The sequence below is a fragment of the Callorhinus ursinus genome, unplaced genomic scaffold (assembly GCF_003265705.2).
Source record: "Callorhinus ursinus isolate GAN/ISIS: 27379988/994484 unplaced genomic scaffold, GSC_fseal_2.0 scaffold31, whole genome shotgun sequence".
NCBI lineage: Eukaryota > Metazoa > Chordata > Mammalia > Carnivora > Otariidae > Callorhinus > Callorhinus ursinus.
The window spans coordinates 8,989,360-9,016,878 of record NW_027397093.1 but is presented as its reverse complement, the minus strand read 5'-3'; the positions used below and the strand labels follow the sequence as shown (position 1 = coordinate 9,016,878).

General features: G+C 44.1%; 1 protein-coding gene across 14 annotated transcripts in view; it reads right to left on the bottom strand.

Moving 5' to 3' along the window:
* KCNMA1 (potassium calcium-activated channel subfamily M alpha 1) overlaps positions 1–27,519 on the bottom strand; it is a 746,792-nt gene that overhangs the window by 104,670 nt on the left and 614,603 nt on the right. For 9 of the 14 annotated variants that reach the window (XM_073878751.1, XM_025850539.2, XM_073878752.1 and 6 more), the window contains exon 18: positions 25,789–25,865. In XM_073878751.1, coding sequence (XP_073734852.1) covers positions 25,789–25,865 — 77 coding nt within the window. Of the gene's footprint in view, positions 1–15,216; positions 15,391–22,009; positions 22,019–25,779; positions 25,866–27,519 lie in introns of those variants that run through there. The other 5 variants (XM_073878761.1, XM_025850542.2, XM_073878759.1 and 2 more) reach the window with 4 other exon arrangements.

The window sequence follows — 27,519 nt, the reverse complement described above, 5'->3', positions numbered from 1 at the left end:
TTAATGCTCTCTCTTGTTACTTGACAGATATCACAGGAACCAGCCATGGATGGAAGGCCTCCTAACTCTCCAGCCAAAAATTATGGCCCAAATGGTCATAGTAGGTAGGAAGCTACCTGACTCAATCCCAAAGCACTACAGAATAAGAAAGCAGAATCCCTGATCCAAGAAAAGTGTGGCCTAGCTCAGTAGTTCTCAACCCTGCCTTTCAACAAAACAGGCTGGAAAACTTTGCAGAACACCAATGCTTCAGTCCCACCTCAGACCCTATTCAACAAAACCCATGAGAGTGGGGGCTGGGACCGGGCATGGCTTTTTCTTTTCCTTGTTTTAAAGATGCACAACAGGAGAGAGCCTCAAGTCTAGCTGGAGAGACAACTGCATTATATATGGATATTTTACATGAAATAACAGTACAAAGGTGCTGCATGATAATGTCAGGTGAGGGCTAAAAGAAATGCCCCGTATGATGAGTGCTAGAAGATACAGGGTGGTCAGGAAAAAAAAGTCAGGCTTGAAACAAGGGTGAGGTGGACAGAGCTGTTAGCCTTGTTCAGCCACATACCCTCCGAACCAAACACGGGGCCTGGAACACTCAGGGCATAGAAGCCACGGCGCCGAAGCAGCTCAACAGCGGTGTGCTAGGTGGAGGGGCGAGCTCGGACAAAGGTGGGGAAATGGGAAGGTACTAAGCTAGGGAACTATAAGAAAATAAGTTTGGCTAAAGCAGCCAGATTTATCTGAAGGCACAGTCGGGGGTATAAGGGACAGACAGCCTAAGGCTTTAAATTCCAAACGACAGAACTGTGAATATTAGATGTCAATCTGAATCCTCTGGAAGTTACTTTTTCTTCAGTTTAAATACTCGGATTCTGAGAGGGCGGCAGGTGGTTTGCATCTAGGCAGGGTCTATCAAAAGCCCCTCACTCAGCCTCCTTTCTTGCTGCCCACTTAAAAATTATAAGGATCCAAGATAAGATACACACGTTGTGTGCCTGAAACTAAACACGAGAAGGAGGCCCCTGGCAAGAGTCCAGTTCCCTTGGAGGTCTCGTTTTTACTCTGGAGAGTGTATCTGACAGGAAAATAAAGTTATTTAATGCTTTGGAAAGGGGTTCTGTGAAACTCACAAGGCTGCTTCCTCAGAGCCGGGCCAGGTCGATCTAACCTTGACTCTGAGACTCTATCTCCCATCTTCAACTATTCGAGAGGATCCTGTCCCATCTAAAAGGAACTGGGAGGAAAATCAGCAGGGTTTTGACTTGAACAAGAATACTGATTGCAGTCGACAGTTTGGAAAACATTTTCAACAAAACTAGAGCTTTCAGGTGGATTCACTGAGAAGGAAATGTTTCCCTCAATTCTCTACTCCTTGGTTTTTCTTAACCAATAACACTTCAGCATTTTCTCTGTCAAAAGCATAGAAGTGAATAAAAGAAGAACGTACATAATGTTGTCTGGACCCTTGACCTGCACCCCTTAGACCAGTATGCCAAAAAAATTTATAAACTCAAGAGAGAAAATTCTTGGGGCAACTGGCTGGCTCTGTCATGGAGCATGCACTCTTGATCTCAGGGTCGTGAATTCGAACCCCAGGTTGGGGGTAGAGATTACTTAAAAAAAGAGAGAGAGAAAATACCAAGTGGCTTTCCCAAATTAATGGTTTCAAATTTTAAAAAAGAAAACAAGAAAAATATTTGCATTCAAAGTTCTTTATAGTCTGATAGGTAACACTTAATAATGAACACAATGAACAAATAAATGAGTCGTCCTGGGACGTATTTTAATTCTTCCCTTGCATAACCCCAATAAATCCATTGTCTCCTATCCTCTCCTAGCCAGGAGGGACACCCCAACACCCTGTATAAAAGGAAGAGTGTAAGTTTAAAAAAAAAAAAGGAAAAAAAGCATAGTTTTGTCTTTCAAAAAAATGGAAACAGGCTGTGCGTGGATGAAAGAACAACAACAAAAAAGTTTTCCTTGTACATTTGTTGTTTTGCTTCACTGATGCCCAAATTGATGAGCTGATCAGCCTTTGTGTGGACAATTTTGTTCTAAAAAAAACAACCTAAAACCTCTGATCCTGATTGTCAGAAATTTAGCTTTGGCCCAGTAAGAAAGCAACATTCTTTGGTTAACTTGGATTCTAAAGTAATTCTTGATGAAAGGGAATCACGTTAAAATTATTCTTATATAGCACACCAATCCACTACCTAAGCCACCTTTATAAAAATATCCCTCATTTATCCTGGTGTGGAACAAAGCCTAGGGAATTAATTTGTACAAATAAGTATTAAATAAAAATGGGGACTTGCCACATAGTAATCAGATGGTGGAGGTAATCCAGTCTTAGGGGTAAGAATCTGACATTGAGTGGTTACCTTTTAAAAACATAATAACATTTATTGAACTAGGATTTGTTCCAAATGAGCGTTAAGTCATGCTAGTTGGATTTAAAGAAATCTTAGCGATGGAGAAGTGTTGTCTTAGTGGAGGTATATCTCCTCAATAAACAAACACACAAACTCAGTTTTAGAAATTCATTCTGGAGAAATAAAGGAATATCTGGAAAAGAAAAAGCAGAAAGTGTGTATGCGGGGGGGCTACCTAGACTACATCCAGGTAAAGGGTTTCATTTCTAGAAAAGCAGCGCCACCTGCTGGTCAATTGGCCTTTCAAGCCCCTCTGTGGTTTGCTGGCCATCATCTGTCTTGTAATCTGTGCATAAATATACCGCAGTATTTCTCAGCTGCTGTTATACATAAGAATTTTATTACCAGTCGGCAGATTTCTAACACACTGGTTGCAGTTTAATAATCCTCTATTACCTGAAGTATGGGTTATATAAAAACCTAGAATGTTAATTGTTGACAAACCAATTCTAATATGTAAAGCACTGTAAGTCACCCAGTAAATATCCAAATAAATCGAAAGGGATAGCTCTTTTTCCTCTAACAACATGTTGTTAAACAACACAACTTGATCACTTACATAAAAATAATGTTCATGCATTTGGATGTACTAAGAAATCAGGAAAAATGCATTATAATCTTACTAACTGAGAGCTTTTCCTTCATTTACAATTTAGAGGAAAATATTTTTGCTGTGAATATTTTTTTCCCTTCCTTTAAAAAATGGACCTAAACCCAGGTGTCATTTAGGAAATTTTCTCATATAACAAAACCTGAGTTATAAATAACTAAGATTACATCTATAAAATGCTATATTTTTAAAATGGCAATAGAGAAGTCATGGAGAATATAAGTCACTGATACAGTGAGCAGAGAAACACTACCTGTCATTTTTCAGAAAAAGATCACACAAATGCGATAGCAAAGGAATACAATAAAAGGAAGAAACAGGAATGTGATAGGTGACTCTGATTATATCTGCAAAGGAAACTGTGATATAAATTAACACCCAAGCACCCACGAAAGGCATATTGTATGTAGCTTCCCCCACGAGTGATCGTTATGCAGCAGAGAAGACTGGTGATTTTGAAAGAACAGAAATAAAATGTAGGCTGTGAAATCTGGTGGTGATAACTAATGACCACACAACTTACAACTCTGATTTGATCTCTAACAGAAAAAAATAAAAAAGTACTCTACAGGATAGATGTATGCAATAGGGGCCGTATTTTTCACTTGAAACAAATAAACCCCAAATGGGATCAAAGGGCCCCAGCAAATGAAAAATGACAGTTCCTATGTTGCCCTGATTTGATCTCAAGCAAAACTACCATGCTGATAACATTCCAGAGCTTTGGAGGAAGGCAGGGCCTGGGTAAAGGATTTGGGCCCCATTTGGCCCCAATTCTCACACCAATCTCACTAATGAGAAAATCAACAAGAGGCAGAGCCCGACTATTTATAAAGCAATTTAGGAAAGGTGATGATGTGAAGTCTCAACACCAACCAGACCTCAAAGATGGGTTGAGATCAAGACTATCATCAAGAAAAGAAATTCTGATAGAATTTGAAAGGAAAGAAATGTCATCTCTCCCCAACGTCTGTTCTCCTCTTGTTTGCTCTCCAGCATTCCTTCCATCTTCCAAGAATGCACCATCCATGTCCACAGTAGAGATGGAAAAGTCATAAAGCAGTTTCAATAAGATGAGGAATGATGAGATCAAAGTCACAGGTGCTCTATGGGATAGGTCCCGTTATTACCTCCATTTTACAGATGGGGAAACTAAGGGATAGAAAAGTCCAGAAACTTGCCCAAAGTCCCACAGTAGTAAGGGCTGATGTTTGCTTAGATGAAATGAGAAGAATAAAGACTCATACATGTGCAAGCCATTACTCTTATTATAGCAATTGGCACACACTGAGCATCCATTTGGTGAACATTTCAAAACATGACTGCTCCAGGAATGATTTCCAAAGTCCCCAGAAAACATACAAATCCCCCTGCTTCCCTCCCTTTCCCTACTCTGAGGTTCCCTAGAATTTCAGGCTTTAATTGCCAAGGAGAATCACTTAGCTCACTGCACAGTGAGATGAATGGCTTGGGAATCCCCAACTAGATAGCTGAGAAAAGACAGGAGGTGTCTGCCTATTGGATATCCATCTTCATCTTCATTGAAGAAATCTGTGAAGGAGTGGCCCTTCCAGCAACCAGTCCCTTGCACATGTCACATCCATCTCCCAAGACCTCCAGGCCACATGACCCGAGCTCCTTCCTCCACCCCATCTGCATGCCTAGCAAGCCCGTTCAGGCATTTTCACAGGGTCTCTCTTCTCTGCAGGTCATCGTACCTGCTTTTCCAGGAACACCTGTTTAGGGCTTTGGCTTTGAAGCATCCCTGCTATCCCTGATCGGATGTGTTCTCTCAGTTGGACTTGTTATAGGCGATATGTGGAAATTTACTCATCTGCACTGAAGAAATGGCCAGATCAACCTTGACAAAATGCAGAGAGCAATTCAAAGCCACTCAAAGGTAAGAAAATGAATGCTTGGTGCAGTCTGAGCTCTGCAAGCAATCTGGAAAGCTCTCTGCCCCCTCCTTGTCTCAAGCAGAATAAACAGAATCATGACAATAGGAAATTGCCATGAGACACACTCAGTCTTTGGACACCTTGAGGTGGGAAGAATTGCCACTTGGGCACTGGTGGGTTCGATCTGCCTACCTTAAGTCAGGGTCAATGATCCTAATAGTCATGAGTGGCCTGAAATCTTTCTCCACATTTGGGTGGGCAGACAGCTCTCTGCAAACCCATACCTCTCCTCATATTGGCCCTACCCCATGCATTAGTATTTTTGTGCCACCCTCACTCACAGGAGAACGATCAGGCTTATTAAATGCAAATGTCACAAGTCCTTGATTTTCTAGGACAAATGCCCTACATACACATGTATCCTTCATGTGATGGTATCCCTCTCTCTCCTCATTTGATACTCTGACAGGGCTTTGCCTACTGTGATTTAATTCTGTCTAGATCTTTTTTAGTCTGGATCTGATTTAATCGCTTCTAGATCTTCTTTCCCAATATTTAACCTTCACAAAGAATATGGATTGTACCTGCTAGTTGATAATTTTCAAGAGCCATCAGTTATGTCCTTGATTTTCTTGCTACATTTCCCCTTTATTCTCCTTGTATCATATATATGTGCGTGTGTGTGTGTGTGTGTGTGTACACATCGCTATAAATTGTTTAGAGAGTTTTAGGAAACTTCACGGATCTGGGCAGTCCTGCTTCTGGCATACCACCTATTCCTTAAACTGATGATTGAGAATCCCTTCATTTATTCATTCTTTCACTCATCAAATATTTACTGAACTGGAATCTTTCAGGCCATTTCCTACTCAGGTATTCCTGCCAACACATGAAGCCCAGCCGAGGATGCCAGCATGCTGCGTTTCTGACCTTGGAGGGAAGGAAGGCAGTCCCTGTGTCCTTTCTTGACTGAGTGCAATTCAACAGGCGCCGGCCCAGAAAGCTGCCATTGGCCAAAGTGGAGATCACTTTAATGCAAGCAGTCAGCTTCACTGCCAGAGGATGGTCCACACTCTGGTCTACAGATGCCCTTCTATGCACTGTTGGTGCATCTTGTGCAGCTCGAGCTCCAGGAAGCAGTCTTTCTCACTTCACTTAAAAGTCGGCTCAGTGCAACTGACTATCCCTAATGTAGATCTGCTTCAGAAGCTTCCACTTTGAGTTTGCATAGAGTTTTCTCTAGGAATATTTGGTAGTATTTGCCCTGCAATATTGACGGGGATAGGATGGGGGCCTTCGGGTTTACCAGAAGAGGTCAAGGGAGTTTCTCTATTGCTGTTTCCGTTGTTTGCGGGAGGAGAGCTCCTTCTGTGGATGACCAAGGGAGATGCTCTTGAGAAGAAAGGTCTCTGAGTCTCCAGACCCTTCCCCTAGTTTGTCTGAGCTGGACTTCAGAAGAATGGTCTCCCCAGAACAAGAATCTATGGGCGTGTCTAGAATCTCCCTCCAAACCAGGCACCATCTAGCTATTTACAAAAAAAGTCTCTTTAACGCTCTCTGGGATCTTAAATGTGCAGGTATGACAATGCCAGACTTGTGTCTGCACAGTTTCCTCTTGGGAAAATGGCTGACTGGGCAAGCAGAACCCTTATAAGTAAATGTAGGGATGGAGGAGTCCCTGATTATCTACGAAATTCACCATACTGGTTTGGGAGAAAGCCCTGGAGAGAGGAGAAACAGTACACAGCCAACTGGGTGGGCGCATTCTGCCTCATTCCACTTCCAGAAGCTGGCATTCTTGGCAAGTATGCCCCAGCACTGTCCAGGAGCCCAGGACTCTAGTGCTTTTCCACGCCATTTTAATGACCCTTTGAGGTCAGTGGGTCACGTTTGGCCAATGTACAGTCACAAGTACAAAGGTCTTGTGCACAGAGAAATAAAAAGGAAAAGAAAATTGTGCCGTGGTACTTAGATATGCCATGTGACTTCCTCAGGCTCTGTGTGGCAGTACTTCACAAGAAATGTGTTTTGTATTTCCACTGGAGTAGGATAAGTGGTTGGAAACTACAGTGGATTTTCAGTGAATGGGATGTGAAGGACTTTATTATTTGTTTCCTCCATAGATGTAAAGAGACATGCTGTCTCCCTGAGAAAGACGGAAGGAGAAAGGTCTCATTGCCAGACACGCGGATTTGAAAAATAATTTTCATGAGCTCTAGCTGAAGCTATCACGTGCAGCTTGAGCCAAGACCTTCGGGGCTGGTCACACGTCCCTGCTGGTGGCGCCCACTTGTTTCTGCCGTCCAGCCTGGGCCAACAGCATTCGTGGCAACAGTTGGGAGCTGCCTGCCTCTGTCCCTGTCAACGCACTCAAGATGTGAGTCTTATTGGAAATGGGAGGATGACGAGGCAGGAAGAAGAAATGGGGGTTAGAAAAAGAAAATAGATGGAGGAGACCCCAAGACTGGGGATAATGGATGCAGCCTGGTAGGTCTCCAGTCTCAGCTGAGGCTTTAAATTCCCCTCCAATAGGGGTGCCTGGGTGGCTCAGTCGTTAAGCGTCTGCCTTCAGCTTGGGTCATGATCCCAGGGTCCTGGGATCGAGCCCCGCATCGGGCTCCCTGCTGCGCGGGAAGCCTGCTTCTCCCTCTCCCACTCCCCCTGCTTGTGTTCCCTCTCTCGCTGTGTCTCTCTCTGTCAAATAAATAAAAATCTTTAAAAAAAAAAATAAAAATCTAAATTCCCCTCCAATCGAAGAAAACTCTACTGAGCCCAAACAGGAATCACAACGGCTGGGTCAGCTGGGGAGAATTAAGCTCAAGAAATTTAACTAATGCAACTCAACTGCTTCAGAGCCATTAATTAAACTTTCTTTAAAAAGATTTGAACTTCAAAATTAAAAAAAAAAAAGATTTGAACTTCTCAGATCTGCATATGGATAATGTGCTTCAGCTGCAGAGTCCTGGCAGCGTAGCTTATGCCTTCCTTTCCTAGGGCAATTCAGAGCGGCTCCCTCGGCCTCCTCCTGCCACAGCCTCTCCAGGTCTTCCCCCCCCTCGGGGGGGGGGGGGGGAGTCTCCCGACTACCTCACCAGCCCAGCCCCTTCTTCCACAGAGCCCCCGGAAGACTTCCTAAAACAAAGCCTCTGTGGTCCCTTTCCTGATCAAACACCTTGAATGCATTCTATTGTGTTGCAGATGAAGAACAAAACCCCTTTAGGATTCCTCTCCCTGAAAATAGGTCTTAGTCTCCAGCCTAACTGGGTGACCAGAGATTCAATGGTTCAACCTTGTATCTGAGTAACTCAACTAGCTCCACAGCCCACGGAGCCATCCAGCTTGTTCTGGAATCCCAGCCCCAGCTGCGGACTCAGGCAGGACCCCAGGCAAGTTATCGAACCCTCTCTGGGCCTTAGTTGTTTCATCTGTAAATGGCACGGTTTATGGGTGCCTCAGTTTACCGCTGCCTCGACCACAAAGAACTGTTACTACCTCCCTAAAATGAGGATTAAATTCGTTTTTGTAAAAGATATCGCGTCTGCAATGCAGAAAATGCTATGTGTTAAATTTAACAACATACACACACATATATAGGCGCGCACACACACACACACACCCCCTTGCTGTGTTCACCTTGCACACGGTAAGATCAGCCACTACACCGAGTCTAGTCTCCATGGGAATCTAAGTTAAGCACTAGCCACCTAATACCACCACATTAAGAAGCCTCGGGTTCTGCATGATGGAGGGCCAATATGATAATAGACCTGCCTGGAGAATGGGCCTTTACTCAGATAAGACAAAAACATCAACCACTCCCCAAAAAGTGAAAGGGATTTTTTGGCAAATCCTAGCAAGCCTCACCCTTCCCTCCTCACGGATACGTCTGATCTGTTTATAATCTCCAATCCACTCCATTCTGAAAAGGGCTCCCATTAGGCTCATTGCTTCTAGGCTTAAATTCGAGTCAAAGATCCCAAACTCTTAAGATCTTTCCTATGAGCGTGCTGGCAAACATCTTGAATTTGTTGGGCCAGATGACAGACGTCCATCTCAGATGAAGGAAACATCCGAGTGAAGCGATGGGCACCATCCAAGGAGGAGGAGGGAGAATCCCCGGGCAAGACTGAGACCAGGCGGGCTGCACATCAAGTGTTCATTTCCATCTGGGTCGGACTTGAAGGCAGGACGCGGTGGAGCCCGTGCAGCCGCCCCCCAAGACTCTCGTCAGTGTCTTTACACAATTATCGGTCTGATACTAATTTGAGACGATGCCCAATCGCATCACAACAAATTAACCACAGACATGCGATGGCAATCAACTCAGGGGGCTATCCTGAACGCCGGCTGGGGGATTCCCTGTCTCCACGAGCCACACGCTCCCACAGATGTTTCTAAAAGCCTCTTCCCAGAGGCCCATTTAGAGAGAAATTAAATGCAACTTTGACTTAATTAACGTTTTAAATGATAATGAATACAATGTAGATTCATAGGAGGCATTTACATTGTGTTGTAAAATTGATAAAAATTTAATAACTCTTTGTTAATAAGTTATGTCTCCCCAGACCCATAAAGCCTAAGGCACTGCAAACTCCAGACTGGGTCTAATCCAGGCTCCTGGTGCAGGTGGAGGAGGGAGGCAGAGATGGACTTGACATTTGCTCCAAGCCTGCTCTAATTCAAACCTCTGCTTGTTCATCAGTACTTTATTTCATACAGTAAAGGTCAGGATTTGGGCTCAAGGCAGAGCCTTGACAAGAGAACTCAAGTGAAAGGCGGACTGGTCCTGGCATCTGTCGCCCGAGATAGTGGAGGAAGGGGGGAGATGGAGAACTAACTGGCCACATCCGTCCTCGTCCATGGAGGTAAGATGGAGAATCTGATGCCCAGTGGTAGGAGCTGTCAGGCTGAGTATCGTGACAACCGGCCACCGTCCGGAGTAAAAATGCAAACATAATTTCCATGTCACCTTGCAGAAGGACCTCTGCCCAGCCTACTTGTGGCATGTCGACGTCTTTTCTAGTTTGTCCTTGAAGAGCTGAGTCACTTATTAAAGTGTCGTGCTCCTGGGAAGGGAGGTGTTCCAGTGACACACAAGGGACCCTTCCGTCTTTCCTCCTCTGACCTTTCTACTTCTTGTCTCCTAATTCTGTTTCAAAGGATTTCTTTTGAAAAGTTGGCTGCCTTTTGCTCAGAAGGTCCCTCTTCTTCTAAACAAGGTGGCTCTTCATAGCATACTTACCGTAAAGAATTCAACAATACTTTTTTTGGGGGGGGGAGCACAACAAGGTCCCCAAACACAAGTCAGCTACTTCACCTGACACTCAGCTGAAGAAAGTACCTATTTATTACGAGTGAAAACATTTGAAGATAGGCATTTCAAGGGATTCTTTTCAAAGGAGATCTTGCCCACGCGTGATTTTGGCCTTACAATGCTGATTTAACGAGCTGAGCACTGTGTAAGCACGTGGAAGGCATATTTCTAGTCAACCCATTGCTAAATGCGCCTACCACAGCATCGAGTGAGAGGAATTGGCTTCTGTAACCTTGTCCGCTACCAGCAAAAGTACCTGAAGATGCCCTCCCAGGTACATCGTTAGTCTCTTGGAATGATTAAATGGCTATCTGGCCCTATTTACCTTCCTGTTTTCACGTCCTGCAATGAAGTGCGAATGGCCAACTCAGGGAGCGTGGACCAGGGCTAGCGCAGAGCTAGAGTGGAATCCGAAGGCTGCTTGAGTGTTTGTTCTCATGGAATGTAGGGAAGGAGAGAGACAGAGGGAGGAAGAGACAGATCATAACCAGCGTGCACAAGAAAAATGGGAGAAATTGCAGACCCAGAACGAATGGGCTTACAGAATGCATGGGAAACTATTACACTGATTTAAGCTGAGTTTCCTTTGGCTCTCCTTTTTCTTTCTATCACTGATGGCCGTGGTGGGAAGAGTCTTTGGTTTCAGGGCCCAGAAGTAAAATAAACAAATACAATTTGGGGGGAACTTGAGGACATCACCCAAAACTACACATAAAAGGAATCAGATAATGATAGGCTGTTGATTTTTAAATACAGCTTATTAACTCAAATCCCTCCTTAAGAGTTAACGGAGACTGTCAGTATAGGGTGTGTCCTGTTATAGACATTTTCCTAGAGCTAGTTCCACCCCTTGCCCTCGTATCTGATTCTATGTACTTCAAAATGCCATTAGTTCACTCGAGTGACTTTAGTTCTATTGACAATGTTAATTCTCTGCCCGTACAAACCAGAGGCTACTCGGGATAAGCTGATTTTTGTTTATTATCTGACAAGACTCAAGATTACACTAAACTGATTTTGGTACGTGTCCCTTCAACCTAATGGTATTGGACTGCTCCTCTCAACTTAACCATTGGAGTTGAATGCCTCCTTGTATTAGATTTATACCTGAAATAAAAGTCACGTGCCATTTAAAATTAGCTACAGTACTTTGCAAAAGGGTGTATGTAATTGTGCAGGTTTAAACTATTAGTAAATTGAAAGGTTGGTGTGAGTGATCGCACATGTACTTGAGCTAAAACTATTTCCAAGTGCAAGTCTAAAGATCTGTTTCTCTTCCAGCACATGATTAATTTGTTCATGCCAGGGCTGCTGATGGCTTGCGGCCGGCATCATGTCACACAGGTCTCGGCAGGTTTGAATCAATAGGGTCCTATGTTGTCGCTGCTTCAAACTTTCACTGTCCCTTTCTATTAGACTGAGCAATCAGATGTCAGGCAAGACCGAAACAACACGAAAAAATTCTGAACAGAGAAAAAGCACTATTTTATAAAATTCCATGGAGGCAAAATGGAACTGATTAGAACCTACATCTACCTTTATGTGTGTATGCTGCTAGACATCATTTTTTGAAAAATATTTGACGGTCCTAGAACATGGCTACTTGTAAAACGTCTGGGCCCATATCATCTTAGTGTCTTTTCGAAGAGCTGGCACTCCTGCCCAGGATCATCTGGAGTAGAAACAAAACCAGGACGATCGTAAAATGAAGCTTTGCGCACCGACTCCAGCCTACCATAAGGAACCATTCAGTCTTGCCAAAAACATAGTCTTTGATGAATCCTTACTGGTCACTATGTGCTTTACTTTTCTGACACTGTTTTTTTAAGTCTTTTGTAAAGGAGTCCTTCCCTGAAGAGCTTTCTGTCTGCACAGTCTGACCTTACATCTCTCGAGTTCAAAAGAAGACAACTGTCAGAACAGAACGTGACTTTGCAATGACCGATACTCAGTAACAGGCCACACCTCCAAGGAGAGGTGCCCTGAGCAGGCGGGCCCTGCCGCTAGAAGGCAGATTTTTTAAAACTGTGTGAACATTTTTAATATATTACTACTCCTCTGGGAACTAGCTACTTTTCTTCCCACTTCAGAAAACACATAATGGGACTTTGTGTTTCAATTTAACGTCCCTTGAAAACGGAAATCTTTCCCCTTATGAGGAAAAAAAAAAAAAAAAAGCAAGGAGGGAGACTAAAAGCAAGAGAGAAATGAATTAGGCAGTCTCCAAAGCACACTGGCTCAACTGGGAAACTGCGACCAAAGCGAGCTCCATAATAATATAATGACCTTTAATGAGTGTCTTGGGAAACAATACGGCCCTAGCATAAAAGACAAAGGGCAAAACCCATCATGGTTCTGCTGACACTAATTCAAAATGATTTTCAGAACAACTAAAGAATGTAAGAGAAGTAATCTGATCCGCCCATCTGACCTCACTTTGATTCAAGGGCCCTTCTCCTGCCATTTCTAATTGTCAAACCCTCTACATTTCACATCTGCTCATATTTAATGAAAAGCCCACTCTCGCCACTGCTCTTTGAGTCAACCAGCTCTGTCAAATGGGCACCACCCAACCCCACCACCAGCAAGGGAAGCCCAGGGATTGCTATTGGAGCTCTGCCAGTGGAACTCTGCGTAGAAATAGACATTTTTTAATTGGAGAAGAAGGGCTTACGTGGGTGCACAAAGGGGCCCAAATTGGAATGGCTTTTTCTAACTTATTATTAATGGTCAAAGGTGAGAGGACTCACACAGGGGTGGATGAAATCTGCTTTGTTTTGATGGCATGAGGACGGCGGGGAAACTGATGAAACAGAGGCGGCGACCCCCCCACCCCTGAGCTGTCAGTACCAGTTAAGGCTTCCACATACAGCCCAAAGCTCCATGTTTTCTACGGTGGGGCCGATTTGGGAAGGTAGAAAAGGACAACAGTCTCACGCACAGGATGTTTCCAAGAGGATGGGACAATCCCACCCTAAGTTTTTCTTCTCTTGGCCTCCATCAATGTTTGGATTAAATTGCAGAGCTGAGAAATCCCTCCAATTATGGTTTTTCCTGGATGAAATGGAAATTACACACGCTGGGTATCACGGGACTCACACAGGGGACACACATGTTACTATGATTGGTATGGGCAGCTCTTGCCAAGACACAACCACATACAGCCCAAATGGCTCCTTCCTTTTCTCCACTGAATTCCTGGCCAAGGTTTTAGAGCCTAGTGGTTATCTGAAACAGAAGTTGTGCCTTAGGCAGATGGGTAACCCCGGTGGCTGGTGGTTCCGTTCACTGCCATCAGTCAAAGATGTGGCCAAACTGTGCCACCACAGCTCACCACTTTGCTCTTCCTCCCCCAGCTCCTGTCTTGAACCTAGTGTCTTGCCAGACACCTTAGGCAAACAAATCCCTTCTGCGGTTGCAACCAAGTTCTCCTTGCCACGTCATAGGAACTAGCAAGAATTCTCACGATGAGAATAAAAGGGTAAAGGTTCATACTGTGGCATCTGTACGAAAGATTTGAAAGGAACTTCCTTCCTAGAATTTTAGGCAAATGTGGTTGGGACAGTCCAAAATCCCTCTTGATACAACCTCTATTAGGTATCACTTTTAAAAAATGAATCCTATTTCTTGGCACTGTTCTAGAAGAACAGTGAATTGTGAAGAAGAAAGGACGATTCTCTGGTCCCAGGTATAACTTTTCCAAGTGACTCTACAACAGTTAGATGCCCAGATTGTGCCTCAGACCCGAACAGCAGGTTCAAACACCAGCACGTGGCCCGGCATACCACTCCGCGGCATACGGTGACGTCAGGGCCCCCTCAGCCCCGGGAGCCTCTGTGGATCACTGTCCCACAAGCACACCATGCTGGGACCACCTCCAACACCAGCACAAGTCAGTCAGCAAGTTCCCCACATCCCAGCACCTCAGTGTGCACACTAGGGCTTTCAGTAATATCACTGGGCAACCGTCGGTAAAATACCCGCAAAGTCCATGCAGTGGACCAGGATGAGGGAGGGGTCAGGAACCTGGTGTAGGTCAGCATTGCCGGTTGCCAGCCGCTAGACCCTGACCTTTGGTTCTTTACCATCCCTGACCTTGTGGGTGAATGAAGAAGACTGACCTCAAAGTCCTGTGCAGTGGACTCCAGGAGGTTATGGCAGCTCATGGCTTATAGCTTTTGTTGTTATTTGGAATCACAATTGCTACAGGAGACCTTAAAGCGTGAGATTCTATTTTTGGGAAAAAATAATGCTCCTCTGAATTAGTCAGCTTTCTGAGGGAAGCCCTAGACTGCACCAGTCAATAGAGGTTTTCATGTTTAGAATACTCATTTCCAGAACATAGGACACAATCTGGCACTGGAGAAACGAGATACAGGTTAAAAAGACAAGGTTTAAAAAATAAAAGAAGAAAGAAATTCACATTCATCTTAACCCTGTTGTATTTTGGAAACTCTCTAATTTAATGATTTAATAATTTAGTGATTTAAATAATTTAATGATTTAAATAATTTAATGATTTAATAATTTAATCTACTTTTACTTGTTCCCTCTCCTTCCTCCCTGCAACCCAATCCAATGGATAGGCTTGACCCAATTATTAAGATATGCATTTGCACACATCTTTGTATTAATACAGTATTTGACTTGTTGTCACATTAATTTCCATTTATATTTATTTAAAGGAGAAAGAAGGAGACTATCCCTAGACTCTACTATCACAGTCCTGCACGCCATTCCCAGAAGCACAACGAGTTAACAGAATGGGAAGGGAGGCCTTCCCTAGCAGGTACATGGGGACACAGGCAGCGAGGGCGACATCCATCACCATATACAAGGTCATACTGGGAAGAAAACATCAGCTGGACGGACTCACAAGAACCACAGGGCACACAACACAAGACAGGGATGATACCACAGACAGCACAGACATGGAACTCCGTGTGTCGGGGTCAAACTTACAGGCACGGAAACTGGTGGAGCAATCATTAACAGAGACAGAAGAAAGTGGGAAGGTTCTCTCAAGGGTGTCCATGTTAGCACGCACACGGCCTGACATGCACGAGCAGTCACGCTCAGAACGTCCGCAATCAAAACAACATGCTCGTCTCATTCTCTTGTAGATGGACATCTTGGCTATCATCATGTGGTTGGATGAAGGAGAGGAAGAGCGGTAGTTAATGGCAAGGTCACACACAGCAAGGCAGCTAGAAGGGAGCTAAAGGGATTTAACACAGGTCTTAGTTCACATTAACAGTCTTGACCCAGGAAAAAAAAAATGCAGAGTGACTGCTGATAACAGTTTGGTTGTACATCAAAAAAAGCAGCGAAAATATAAATCGCCTCTATCATCCCCCAAGGCTGTTGTGTATTATTTTTCTTCCCCAGGTAAAGTGGGTGACTACAGGAAGCGGGCATGGCTGATTACAATCGGGTTCTTGGATGAGAAGAAGAGCACGTTAGAGACAGCAAAAATGTAACCAACATTTTTCCCCTGGCGCAATTAATACAGGAGGTCAAAATAAACACACGGCCAATCAATTAATTGCTTATTTGGTACAATAAATGGTTTTTGCGAGATGCAAAATATCTAATATGTAGGCTTTCTAATTTCCATCCATTTCTGGGCATGAGGCAGAGCCTAGGACAAGTTTTCATCAAATTAGATATGAAACGATTACATGTTAATATAGAATCTGAGGATGCCTCTGCTGAACTTCCCCAGAGTGAGTTCACATGATGCCTACAGGAATTTAAATTTACTCTTGACAGAACAAATATCCAAATCTGTCCATATAAGAAATGCAGCTACTCAAGGCTAACGCTGCGTATTTGACATTAAAGGCAGTTCACAAATAAGAAATCACCAAAAGCATATGAGATGTTGGTCTGTTGGAATGCATTTAGCTACTCATGGGTGTATTTTCTGCTTAAAGCTGGGAGAATCTGAAAATCGCGTCTGCTTTTCTCTCCCCACCCACTGAAAATCCAGAAAGCCAGCGGGCTATCGGTTAATCATAATTTTTTCTTATACTGAAAATATTGGACAAAATAGATTAGAGATTATAAAACATGAAGTAAGAGATTAGGTCCCACATAAAATATCTTATTTATATTTGCGTGCAGCATTGATAGCTCTGCTAAAGCTGATATCGTAGGATCTGGCCTGCCTGGGGATCCAACTTGAGTGCTGACCTACCAAGTGCAAACCTTGCTGGACATCACCGTAGTGGTTCTCAAGACACTTCACCCTTATCCTTCAAGCCAATTTATATTTCAGTACAAGGAGATTTTTTTGTGCCTCATTTTGTTGCTACAACAGGCAAACGTGTTTGCTTATCACTTAGCATGAACCAGCCTGCTTCTCTCACAGGATTGGAGAAGAACTTGTATTTATTCCAAGCATCATAGCCAAATAGTAAGCCTGAACCGGAAAGGTGTTATTCCCTGCGCCCATACCTTCCATTTTAAAAGTCATTTTCCCCCCTTCTTTCTTTTTCTTTGTGGAGAATGGTTGCACTCTTACTTTAAAATATGGCTTCTGGTTTTGCCCTCTTTGAATGTTACAGTCACCAGGAAGAGGGGTTTAAATCTCTCAAATGGGTCAAGTCCTGTTCTAAGACCTTTATGACTTGCCATACAGTATATTTGTCAAGCAGGGGTAACATTATGATTGTGAAGAACAGGCACTGGGGGAGATGAATGAGAGATCCGTTCCTGTTTAAACTTGGCTCCCATTTTTAGTGACATGTTCTTTTAGCATCCTAGCTAGCTGGTTGTTCAGATCAACATCATGCAGCCCCAGCCCTCTTCAATGCGTGGTACATCATTCCTGAGCTGAGCTTTTACCAAAAAAGAAAAAAAAGAAAAGAAAAATTCCACTATAGCATTTGAATTGGAAGACTTTAGAAGGTATGGCATGAATGCCCAGACACCCCAAACGGTAGTAGTTGAAGTCAAGAAAGAGGAAAAAGTCTTCAGCTGAAGACACCAAAATAAAATTATTTTACACTCATCCAGATCTGATGGACAACTTGTAGACCGCTCGCTTATTTTTGGCTCGGTTCTTTTACTGGAAATATTGATTTGTTATTTACACAGAGGAGGGAAACAAAGATAATTTTTCGTTTTACTGTAAATAAATTGTTTTGAAAAAAATTTAATCAAATGCTGTAGCAGAAGAGAAGCCCATCAAACTCTGAAATGCTATGCTTCTCATTAGCAACAGTCCCTGGTTTTCATTTCCATACTGCCATTTTGGGTTCATATATAATAATAGAATCTGACACATTTATAGGGAAAGAGAGTTCTTCTATATATACCGTCTTTAAGGACAAGGGGAGGGAGGATGAGGCAGAATAACTTTTGAAATGATTCTGTCAGAGGTAAGCCCATCATAATGGGTGATTTTAAACCTCGTACTTGATAAGGGCTTCAGGTGGAAACACAACTTCAACCCAGTGCCTCTCAGGAACTGTTTGCAACGGTTATTGCTGGCTGTTCTGGAGACCATGCATTGTTCTAAAATTTCATATTGTTAGCATGCAGGAACAGGCTGAAACTGGTAATCGAAGCAGCAAAGAACCATTTGCTATAAGAAGATTAAATGTTAATTATAAGCAGTCACATTCCAAAGCAGCATATGCATAAAAAAGCAAACATGCTATTACTAGTCATTCCTCCCCAGTCATCATTTTTACACTCACACCAAATACAAAATAGAAATCTCAAAAGACAAACAAGCGCCACCACCACCACAAAAAAAAAAAAAACAACCCAGCAAGAACGATCAGTGAGAGGCTCAAAGACAAGACAGAAACGGTTAAAAATGATTGAGCCCCATATGTTGACAAACCTTTGTGAATTACAATGTCTAGACCAAGGTGCCACGGGCTGGGAGGGTGGTTCTCTCGCTCTACTTCTGGAATAGTCCATTTTCATTGACACCCCCCCACCCCTTAGATGTCTTCACCTATACACTTCCGGGCCCAATCTCTTAACAGGTAAGCCCAGCTGACCTCCCTTCTGGTGGAGCGATTCATCAGGCTTGAAGGATGTGCGTCCCAGCTAGGAAGAAAGAGCCCTCCTCTGGGTCGTTAAATGGGTCATGAACAAGCGCTTTAACTAAAAACGTTTGCTAATTTGCCCACGTGGTGGGAGCTATTCCAGAGGATGTGGACACTGTGTGTAAAATTATACTCTCAAGTTGTAAAATAAAATTATATCAAAATTAAGTCGTGGCTCTCCTGATTTAGAAACCACCACCCACCCCTCGTCCCCTTCAACTCTCTCTGGCTTCCTAATCCTCCGGTTTTGTTTTAGCGAATCACGGATATTCAGAACCGCTGGCGTTTTATTTCCATTTCCCCGTGACTGTTTCCTTTTCTGGAGCTGATGTGGGTTATAAGGTTAATTTCAGATATCAGAGTGCCACTTAAAACTCCCAAGGTTAGGCTTCAAAGAGCAACTTTGGAAAAGTTTCAGTATTTATTTAAACCAGAAATAAGTTTCTTAATCTACTCCCTGGACACATAAAGTGCCCTCTCACCTTTGGTGTTTGCTGATTTTCTTTTTCACATCGTCACCCAACGGTCTCTTCCCAAATCCCAAAGCCTCAGAAAAAAGGAATTTTCCCCAGGAGCTCAATGGTAATGGAAAGTAGATCTATGAGGACATCTAGTGGATCCGTGTGGAAGAGCAGCTAGTCAACAGACTACCTGAAAGATCTGGCCTTTCTCTGTAAGGGAGCAAGAAGGAACACTGTGTGCCTCCAAAAATTGGAAATCTGTGCAGTGTCATTTCAGTTCAGTGGTTCTTACAATTCACGGCGGATGTTTAGGGGCCAGTCGGGGTGAAGCGGCGAATTCTAGGAGTTGGTTCAAGAGTGGCGACTTGCAAACACGTTGGCTCTGCCACCGTGGCCAACAGAGTGGGACCAGTTCAGCAGCAGATGGCTGGGTCTCCTCAAAGCCGTGCTGCTGCTTCCTGAGGCAGGAAACAGACAAGAGTGTGTCTCCGGTAGGTGTGAAGACTGTAGCTACTTGTCATTCCGTCTTAGGGCTTTTGGAACTTTATGCTCAATTATTGGCCCCATAGGCCAGCTTAACTCAGGGAAAGCAGAAATATAAGCCTCTAGGGACTCCGTTTTCTCTTTGGCCCACGTCACAAGGTTCTTGTTCTTGGACCGGTGCCACCGATTCAAAGAGGTTATGTGGTTGCCAAGAATGAGACCCTGGGTCTCACCTTCCTCCAAAGAACTCAGGCTTAGCCCTTTTACAATTTGAGAAAAAGCTTTTATGTGCTTTCCTTCACCACAAGGGAGTGGATATTCATCCAATATTTCCATTAGGACTTCTAGTGCTATTTGTAGAGATAAAATGAAAGTATTTTCCTAATGGACATCATCAAAGCTATCTGTTTACTCTTAAGTGTTTAAAAATGGGGGATTTCTCAGACCTACTCTCGGACCACTTTTCCTATATTTTCAAGGGTTGTCTGATCACGAGAAAAGAAACCTGTACAGAAGTGGCTGATGTAGATGTGGCTGGGTTACTGCATTTTCCTTGTGTCAAAGTGACAATCAGCTGTCACACTCAGGATCTCTGCCGGTTAGCCCTTCTGAGCCAAGCCTGGAATGAAGAGGGAGTTGGACTCCATCCTGTGCTCAGCACCATCTGCCTCCTGCATCAGCAACCAAATTGCCAGCCAATTTCCAACTGCAGAATCTTAATTTCCAGGGTGGGTTGGAAGGGGCAGGAAAAGCAACGCAGGACTGAGAAGCTCAGGTGGAGTTTTCCAACGGCCAGAGAAAAAGTATTCTAGGTTCAAATGGAGCAAATTCAAAGGAAGACGAATGTGGACGAAGAAAATATCTGACTTTCAGTTCACAGATACTTTTTAGGTTGCAATGACATGTTTAAAATCAATCCCAGTGAAGGGAGGATGAATTCCAAGCCTGAACCCTGATGCTGCTCTTCACACGCTCAGCAGCAACTAAAATTAGAACTAGAAGCCTCCATGGAACGAAAAAGTCCACCGAGGTAGAGGGTTGAGACATGCGTTTGATGTGACCCTGGGAATCAGCGAGCATTCTTTCCAGTCCTGTAAATGAGGGATGATGTCTTCACTTAGCCAAATTCCTCCTATTAGCTTCTGCAGGGAGAAGAAAGATCTGCCAGGTGGTTTTCCAAGAACAGAAAGAGGGGAAAGGAAAAGCTAGTTAATGTCAGTGGGCCTAAGTACACAGAACAGAACTAGAGGATCCTGCCCTCCACACCACGCGGTGGCTGTGGAAGGCAGAGGCATTTGGCACCAGAGCTGTTTGGTGACTGACATCCCCTCTTCTGTCTGCTTCCGAAGGATCACGAGGTACAGAAGGCGCCTCTGCAGGTATGAGAGTGGCACATGCCCTCGAGCCAGCCTTCCCGGTGCTCTGCAGATAAAGGCAGCCACGGAGTCCATCTTGGCAGCATTGTGTGACGGACTCAAGACATCATTGATTTGTTTTGTTTGTACACTGAGCATTCTAGAGCCTCAAACTCTGAAGACTAGCCAGAACCAGATGACCCCCTTGCCTGGTGCAGAGGCAAGGAGATTCTGGAGGGCTGAGATAGCTCCAGATGCCAGGACCACTGGACTGAACTGGTCTGCAGGCTGGGTCTCGTTTTCCATGGAGTCTCCCATGAGTCCGTGAGTAGAGACCTGACGACGCTCACTGCTGGTGGCATGGAAGGCAGCATTGCTCGGAGTCACACACAGAAACACTGGCCCTGAAATGGCCACATCTTGTTGGGTGAGAGGGGTCCTACTCTATGAGTAAGTTAGGGGCTCAGAGACTTAACATTTACTTGTTCGGACTTCTACATGGCTCACTAACGAAAAGGAACATTGTCCTTGAGCCATTTTTTCCACCTGAAACAAGTAAATGGATCTTCCAAGATGCCTGACTAACACCCACAGCAGAACTGGGTATGTCCCAGTGGGTACTGACTGAAAGGAGAACTTTATTTTAAAGCAAGGGAACTTCGTAGACTGTAGGAAATAATTACCACTGTGGTAATACTTGTCTCCAGTAAGGTGGCTTACGATACTTACAATCCCAAAGTTTGGTGTCCAGTTAATTCTCTAGCAAGCACTTCCTCGCATAGAGAGGTACGTATAATAAATACATCGCTCTCTCTATAAAATATCTCTATGCTTATATATGAAAATGTTCATTTTTACATATAAAGTACTGGTAGATATCATATATATATCACAACATAGGAATATATATGTAGCATATGTGTTTCCTTCAGGATAGGAATTCAGGCTCAGTAGCAGAGACCAGGTCTAATTTATCGAAGGCAAGCATGACAATGACCTCCAATTGATGAGGCATCTACAGCTATAGTGGTAATTACCTCAGCCTACTCAGTGTCCCCTAAAGGTCCCGAGACAAGGCCTTCAAGAGAAACACTGTGGTCAAGGTCTTATTTTCAAATGGAAAAATAAGACAGCGCCAGAAGCTGGCAAGAGGCTGGGGGATGGGAAGATGAACGGAGGGGGGTTCCCTGCTCTGGGGGGTCTCCAGCCCCAGGCTACTCTGCAGACCGTGTTGGATGAGGGAGTTGGGGCATGATGTCACTGCTACATGCAACATAAATACCAAAAGAAAAAAAGAAACTGAAACTGTACAGAAAATAAAAGAAGTATCTCTTCTAGAGAAAGACAGGGGGAACTGGACTCCGGGCTACTGGGAACCCGTTTTACTCACAATATATCACTACCAGTGTGCAGTTAAAATAGAGTAGGGGCCGTATTCCAAGGCAGCAAAGAGAAAAAAAATAAATCAAAAATATGTCAATGATTAGAAGTTCAAGAAAATTCCTTCAAACACATCAATTCAGACATGACTTGTCCCCTGGGAGTCCACCCTTTGGCAAACTTATACAGGCTGGGGGAAAAAATGTAAATCATTAGACCAGGTTTGTTATACAGAAGAAAAAAATGGGTAAATAGTAGATTCTGAGAGCTTGCTCCTTGGCCAGACAGCTGAATTTGACTCTCTTCCTTGATGGAATGCTATGAAGAAATGGAAAGAAATGCAAAAGTTAAACTATACTACCACAGGATTTCCAGAAATGGAATGTCCACACTCGGTATTTCTCCAGATAGTATGGCATGAAATGTTCAAGGTGAATGGGGAGGTGGGGGTGGGACTGGAACGGGAAGAGCTAGGTTGGGAGGGGAGGGTTAGGAAGCTGTGGGTAAAGACCAATGACTGTCATCAGCTCTGCCCTCATGGAGGTGTATCATTCTAGGGTGAATTATTAATACCTGGTCTAATACATTTGGACCAATGACTGTGTGGATGAGCTGCCCACTCCAACTTAGGGCACCAGGCAATGTGCCCTCAAAGGCACAGGAACCCCCGCAATTCATTATTCACAGTTCTAGCTCCTTCTAATCAAAGTTTCTTTGCAACCAAAACCCATCGTCCCCAATTTCCTGACTTGCCTGGTATGCATGGGGAGGTTCATGTTTAATAATTCACTTTATTCTGACCACCCCTTACACATACACATCTGCATCCTGCCCTCTGTAACACAGGCTGCTATGGCCTTTTAATTAGGAAGAACAATATTTGGACAATTTTGATTGTTATCAAACATTAACCTCACAGCCAGAGGCTTCCTTGAGATGAGAAGTCCAAGAGGGAAGGGGGTACAGAGAGACAGGGGCAAGACCCCTGTCACGCTGGCTCAGCTTTGGGATTCCACGGCAATCCATGCCACGCATGGTGAGAGACCACACACTTCACTAGCTGAACCAGCTTTAAGGGGAACAAAGAGAATAAAATTATTTCAAACAATTATGTGCCTCTCCCTCCAGGATGAAGTTAAAGTCAACTGCTGTTTGCTTGCCTGGAACCAGGGTGGAAAAATACCCTAGAGGCCAAATCCTCATTTCTAGGAACCTAAAAGCTTTCTGCTGAGTTCCACTGCAGTGCCTACGAGGAACATTCCAGTATCAGAGCAGGGGTCAGATACACTTTCTCTCCCTCATTCTGCCTTCTACCCTTGCCTTCCTAGAGTCTGTTCTCTGTCCAGTCATCACGGAGGTCATCTAATACAGGAATTGAGGATGTTATGTCCTTGCTCAAATCCCCTAATAGCTGTATCAATTATAGGACTAAAACCCAGGTTTCTCAACATGGCCTCTGCCTTCCTCTATGACCTCATTTCATTCCACTCTTTCCCCAGTCCCACCAGCCCCTCTGGACTTCCTTCCTTCCTTCCATCCAACACTTCAAACTTATTCCTGCCTCTTGACCTTTGCCCTTGCTCTTCTACCAGCCTGGACAAAGTCTCAGCTTCAATGTCACCTTCCAAGGGAGGCCTTCCAGACCTTTCTGCCTAAAGCAGCATCCTGACAAGTTCCCCATACCCGCAGGCAGTCTCCTCTCTCTTCATGGCATTTGAATCTATCTGCATTTAATAGTTTCTATGATCATTGTTTGTCTCCATTCACTAAAGTGAAGACTTCAGAAGAACAGCAAGGTTATCTTGTTCACCCCTCCATCCCTGGCACCAAGAATCCACCTGGCACAAAGAAAGTACTCAGAAATATGTGGATGGCTAATCAATAAGTGAATTTCTGTAGTACTCCATGGGACCAGGTTCTTTGGCAGATACTGGGTCATGGATAATTGGTCTCGACACTCTCCTGCATTTCCCACCCCCCTTCATTACGAGAGTTTCCTTACAAAGGAGTTGACCCTTTTGTATCTGTTACTCTCGTTTACTTCCACCTTGGGATACTATGCTCCTCTGATGGATATGATCTGGCGGGTGCCTCGTTATCCGAGCTATTTCCGTGTTCACAGCCAACTAAGCAGTGCTGGAGTAGACGGCCTCGTAAGGAGGGCCTTTCGTGTCAATGAGTCCAGGAGATTGGAAGTGGCTTTGTTCTGGGCCTTACACCCCCTTAGATGCTCCCCTTAGGTTGTCAGAATCAGAGAATTCTTAGACCTCAAGAGCTTAGCATCTCTTTGACTGAAAGCTCAATAAATACTCATCTTAGTAAGGTGTCAGAGCTGGGGGAAACGGGGACATGTGTGTTGAGTCAGTGGAGAAAGCATAACAATGGGCCTAAGCTGCCTCAAACTTGGGAACCAGCTGCCGAGGATTTCTACAGAAACTGCTCTGGACCAAGAGGGCTCCCATGGGTATTTGCCTAAGAGATCGAGTGTCTTTGTGCTCCAGCAGAGTGATATTTATATCTTACTGGTTTTACATAACTGTGTCCCCCTTTAGGAATGCAGTGAAAAAAGCCCTTGCTTTGGTTGGCATATCCCAGGAATAGTGCTCTTCTATCTGGTTTCTGCTTTTTATAGGACAATCTTTCATAACTATGTTTCTACTCTTCAGAACCAAGATCATTGCCTTGCCCTTCTCTCTTGCAAAAATGATTAGAGCACTGAGAGCACAACACGGGAAGGCCTTTGGGTGAGCCTGGACCCTTGTCTGTTAGGTCTCTGTGACTCTTAGCAATCTCATCTTCCCACTAAACTTGGAGCCTTGGTTTCCTCTTTTTGTAAAATGGAATTAATAACATCCCCTGACAATTACCCAGGGTTACGGTGAGGATCAAACAAAATAATGATCATGAATAAGGAGCTCTGAAAATACTAAATCGCCATAGGAAGGAAGGCATCATTGTTACTGTTTTCTTTGAAGGTCATGAACAACTTCTATTAGGCAATGCAACATAATTACTCCAAGTGGCATGGCCTCCTCGAGGCACGCCCAACTTTAAGTCCTGGTTTCTCGGGAGCTCATGATCCAAAGTTCCTGACTTACCAAATCTTTCTCAAGAGGTCCCATTAGCAAGCTGCTTTGGAAGAGATTTGAGACAGGATATGCCAGAAGCTACTGAGCCTGATCTAGTCTATCCCAAGGAGCAAAGGTGTTTGAGGTTGGTTATTGGAGCAATGGCAAATAAAACTGACTGGTGATGGCCACGTTCTCTTCCTGGGCCAGTCTGAGGGTACTACAAGGGAACGCTCTGGATCTTGGTATCAAACCTTACAGCAGTCCCAAATGGAAAGAGAGTCAGCGCCCGTTTGGGAGACAGCACCCTCAGACTCAGTTTCCCTTTCAGCCCTAGTACAGCCATCTTCACACTTGGTGGTCCCATATCCACCGGAAATCACTTTGCAAAAATACTCCCTCCTCCGTGGTCTTAGCTGTCCTCCTTCTCATGCACCGTACTGACTACTTTCAAGTGGACACAACCACCTTGGCATCCCTTCAGGGTCTGGAGGTGGGGATTAGGCACTAGGTTCATTCAAAGGTGCTGATGGTGGGGATTTTTCATCCTCTACTCTAATAAAGCAAGGACAGGCATTTTTTCATGTCTCTTTAAACTGCTGGGTGAAACAAACATAGTCAAGAAACCTCTTGATGTTTAGTGTTTCTTTAATAGGAAAAGGAGAAGGGAAACGAATTTGGGGAAAGGAAAGGGGGGGAGGGGGAAAGAAACACTACTTACGCCGTTTGCAGCCGCATTTTTTTATTCTTTTGGGATCTGTGATGTCATCGTGACAGGCCTTGCAGTAAAAAAATGCCCTGGAGAAAGAGAATGGAAAAACTGACACATTTCATAATCCACCCGAATGAAACAAGCACCACATTTCCTCCACCGTGGTGCCAAATTAATGAAACATGCCAACACTAATTTCCTTTCATCTTTTGAAAGGTTTAGACATTTACAGACGGGAATGTTTGTTGCAAGACCTTTTATTTCAAACCTAGGATTCTGCAATTTGAGTTTATGCTTCTTTTAATACACTTTCCTTTTAAGAGGAACTGGGGGAATGGCTGCTGATGGGACACCCTGGGTCTGCTGGCTCATCTTTCATTTTTGAGCACGGCATTCATTGCTGCTCATCAGAACACGCTGGCAACCAGTCCCGGGCCCTTGGTGGGGAAGTTGAATCCATCTCCGAAACGCTTGCCGTCTGGTCAGATATTTGTCGAAGGGGCCCCAAGGATAAAGTTCCACCGTCAAATAAAAACATTAGCCTTGTCACTCAGAAAGCCCATTTCTTTTCAAAATGAGAGAGGTTAAGGAGGAAGGTGGACAGGGAAAGACAAAAGTGGTGAGTCAAAGGGGTCCTCTGTCAAATTTCTTCTGGCATTTCATAGCATAGCCCATAGTTGCTCCCAAACTAGAAGGACCAACTCCCATACTCTCCAGCCTTGAGATCATGTAATAAATGGAGGTTTTCTTCTCATGGTAAAAGCACAGCTCAGCTGAGCACTGCAACGGGGGTGGGGAGAGGGCACTCTAGGGTTGGGCACCCAGTGGAAACAACCAATAAGAAAATCCCCTCGACTGACCTTAAGTGTCAAGCTGTGATTACCAAGCACACTGGCTGTGTCAAAGATACTCTGGATGAGACAAAACAAGATCATTCAAGCACAGAATGCATAGGACCTAGAAGAACAGCACTGGAGGCCTATATCCTTTCAGCACAGGAGATTACTGGGATAAAATTCACTGGAACAACCTTACAAGCTCTGGATATGGGGACTAACAAAATCCTTGGCTTCACCACTCCCAACATGAAATTGAATGTCAGGGATAAACGTGGTCTTCCCTTGACCAAGACTACAAAGAAAGAAACATAATTCTTGACCATTCTATTCCTAGATTCCTTTTTATGTTTTCACGGGACTTGCACATGTGATTGGCGCCAGGTGGAAACCAATGTTAAGACTTTGGGATCTGGAAGAGATCTTGGAGGTCCCCAGGACTTAGTGTCCTTATCTGCAAATTGAGGAGGTTGTCAACAACCTGCCAAAAGTCATCCTGTGCTGGGCTTGGCTGGGACTTCTAAATCCAAGCCCAATGCTCTTTGTGCCCTAACAGCTCATTCACTATTTCTTTAAATGCCAGTGTTCATCCATCTTGAAGAAAGAGGAAGGAAGGAAGGAAGGAAGGAAGGAAGGAAGGAAGGAAGGAAGGAAGGAAGGAAGGAAGGAAGAAGGAAAGAAAGAAAGGAAGGAAGGAAGGAAGGAAGGAAGGAAGGAAGGAAGGAAGGAAGGAAGGAAGGAAGGTAGCTGATTGTTTGCCCTGAGTGGCAATGTGGCTAAGAAAGGGGAAGGACAGGAATGGAGGAAGCCATTTTGTTTCCACTTCCTTTGGCCATTTTCTCCCCCACCTGATGCTCCTACACATAATAATAATGACAACAATAACAGGGAACATTTATAGAGC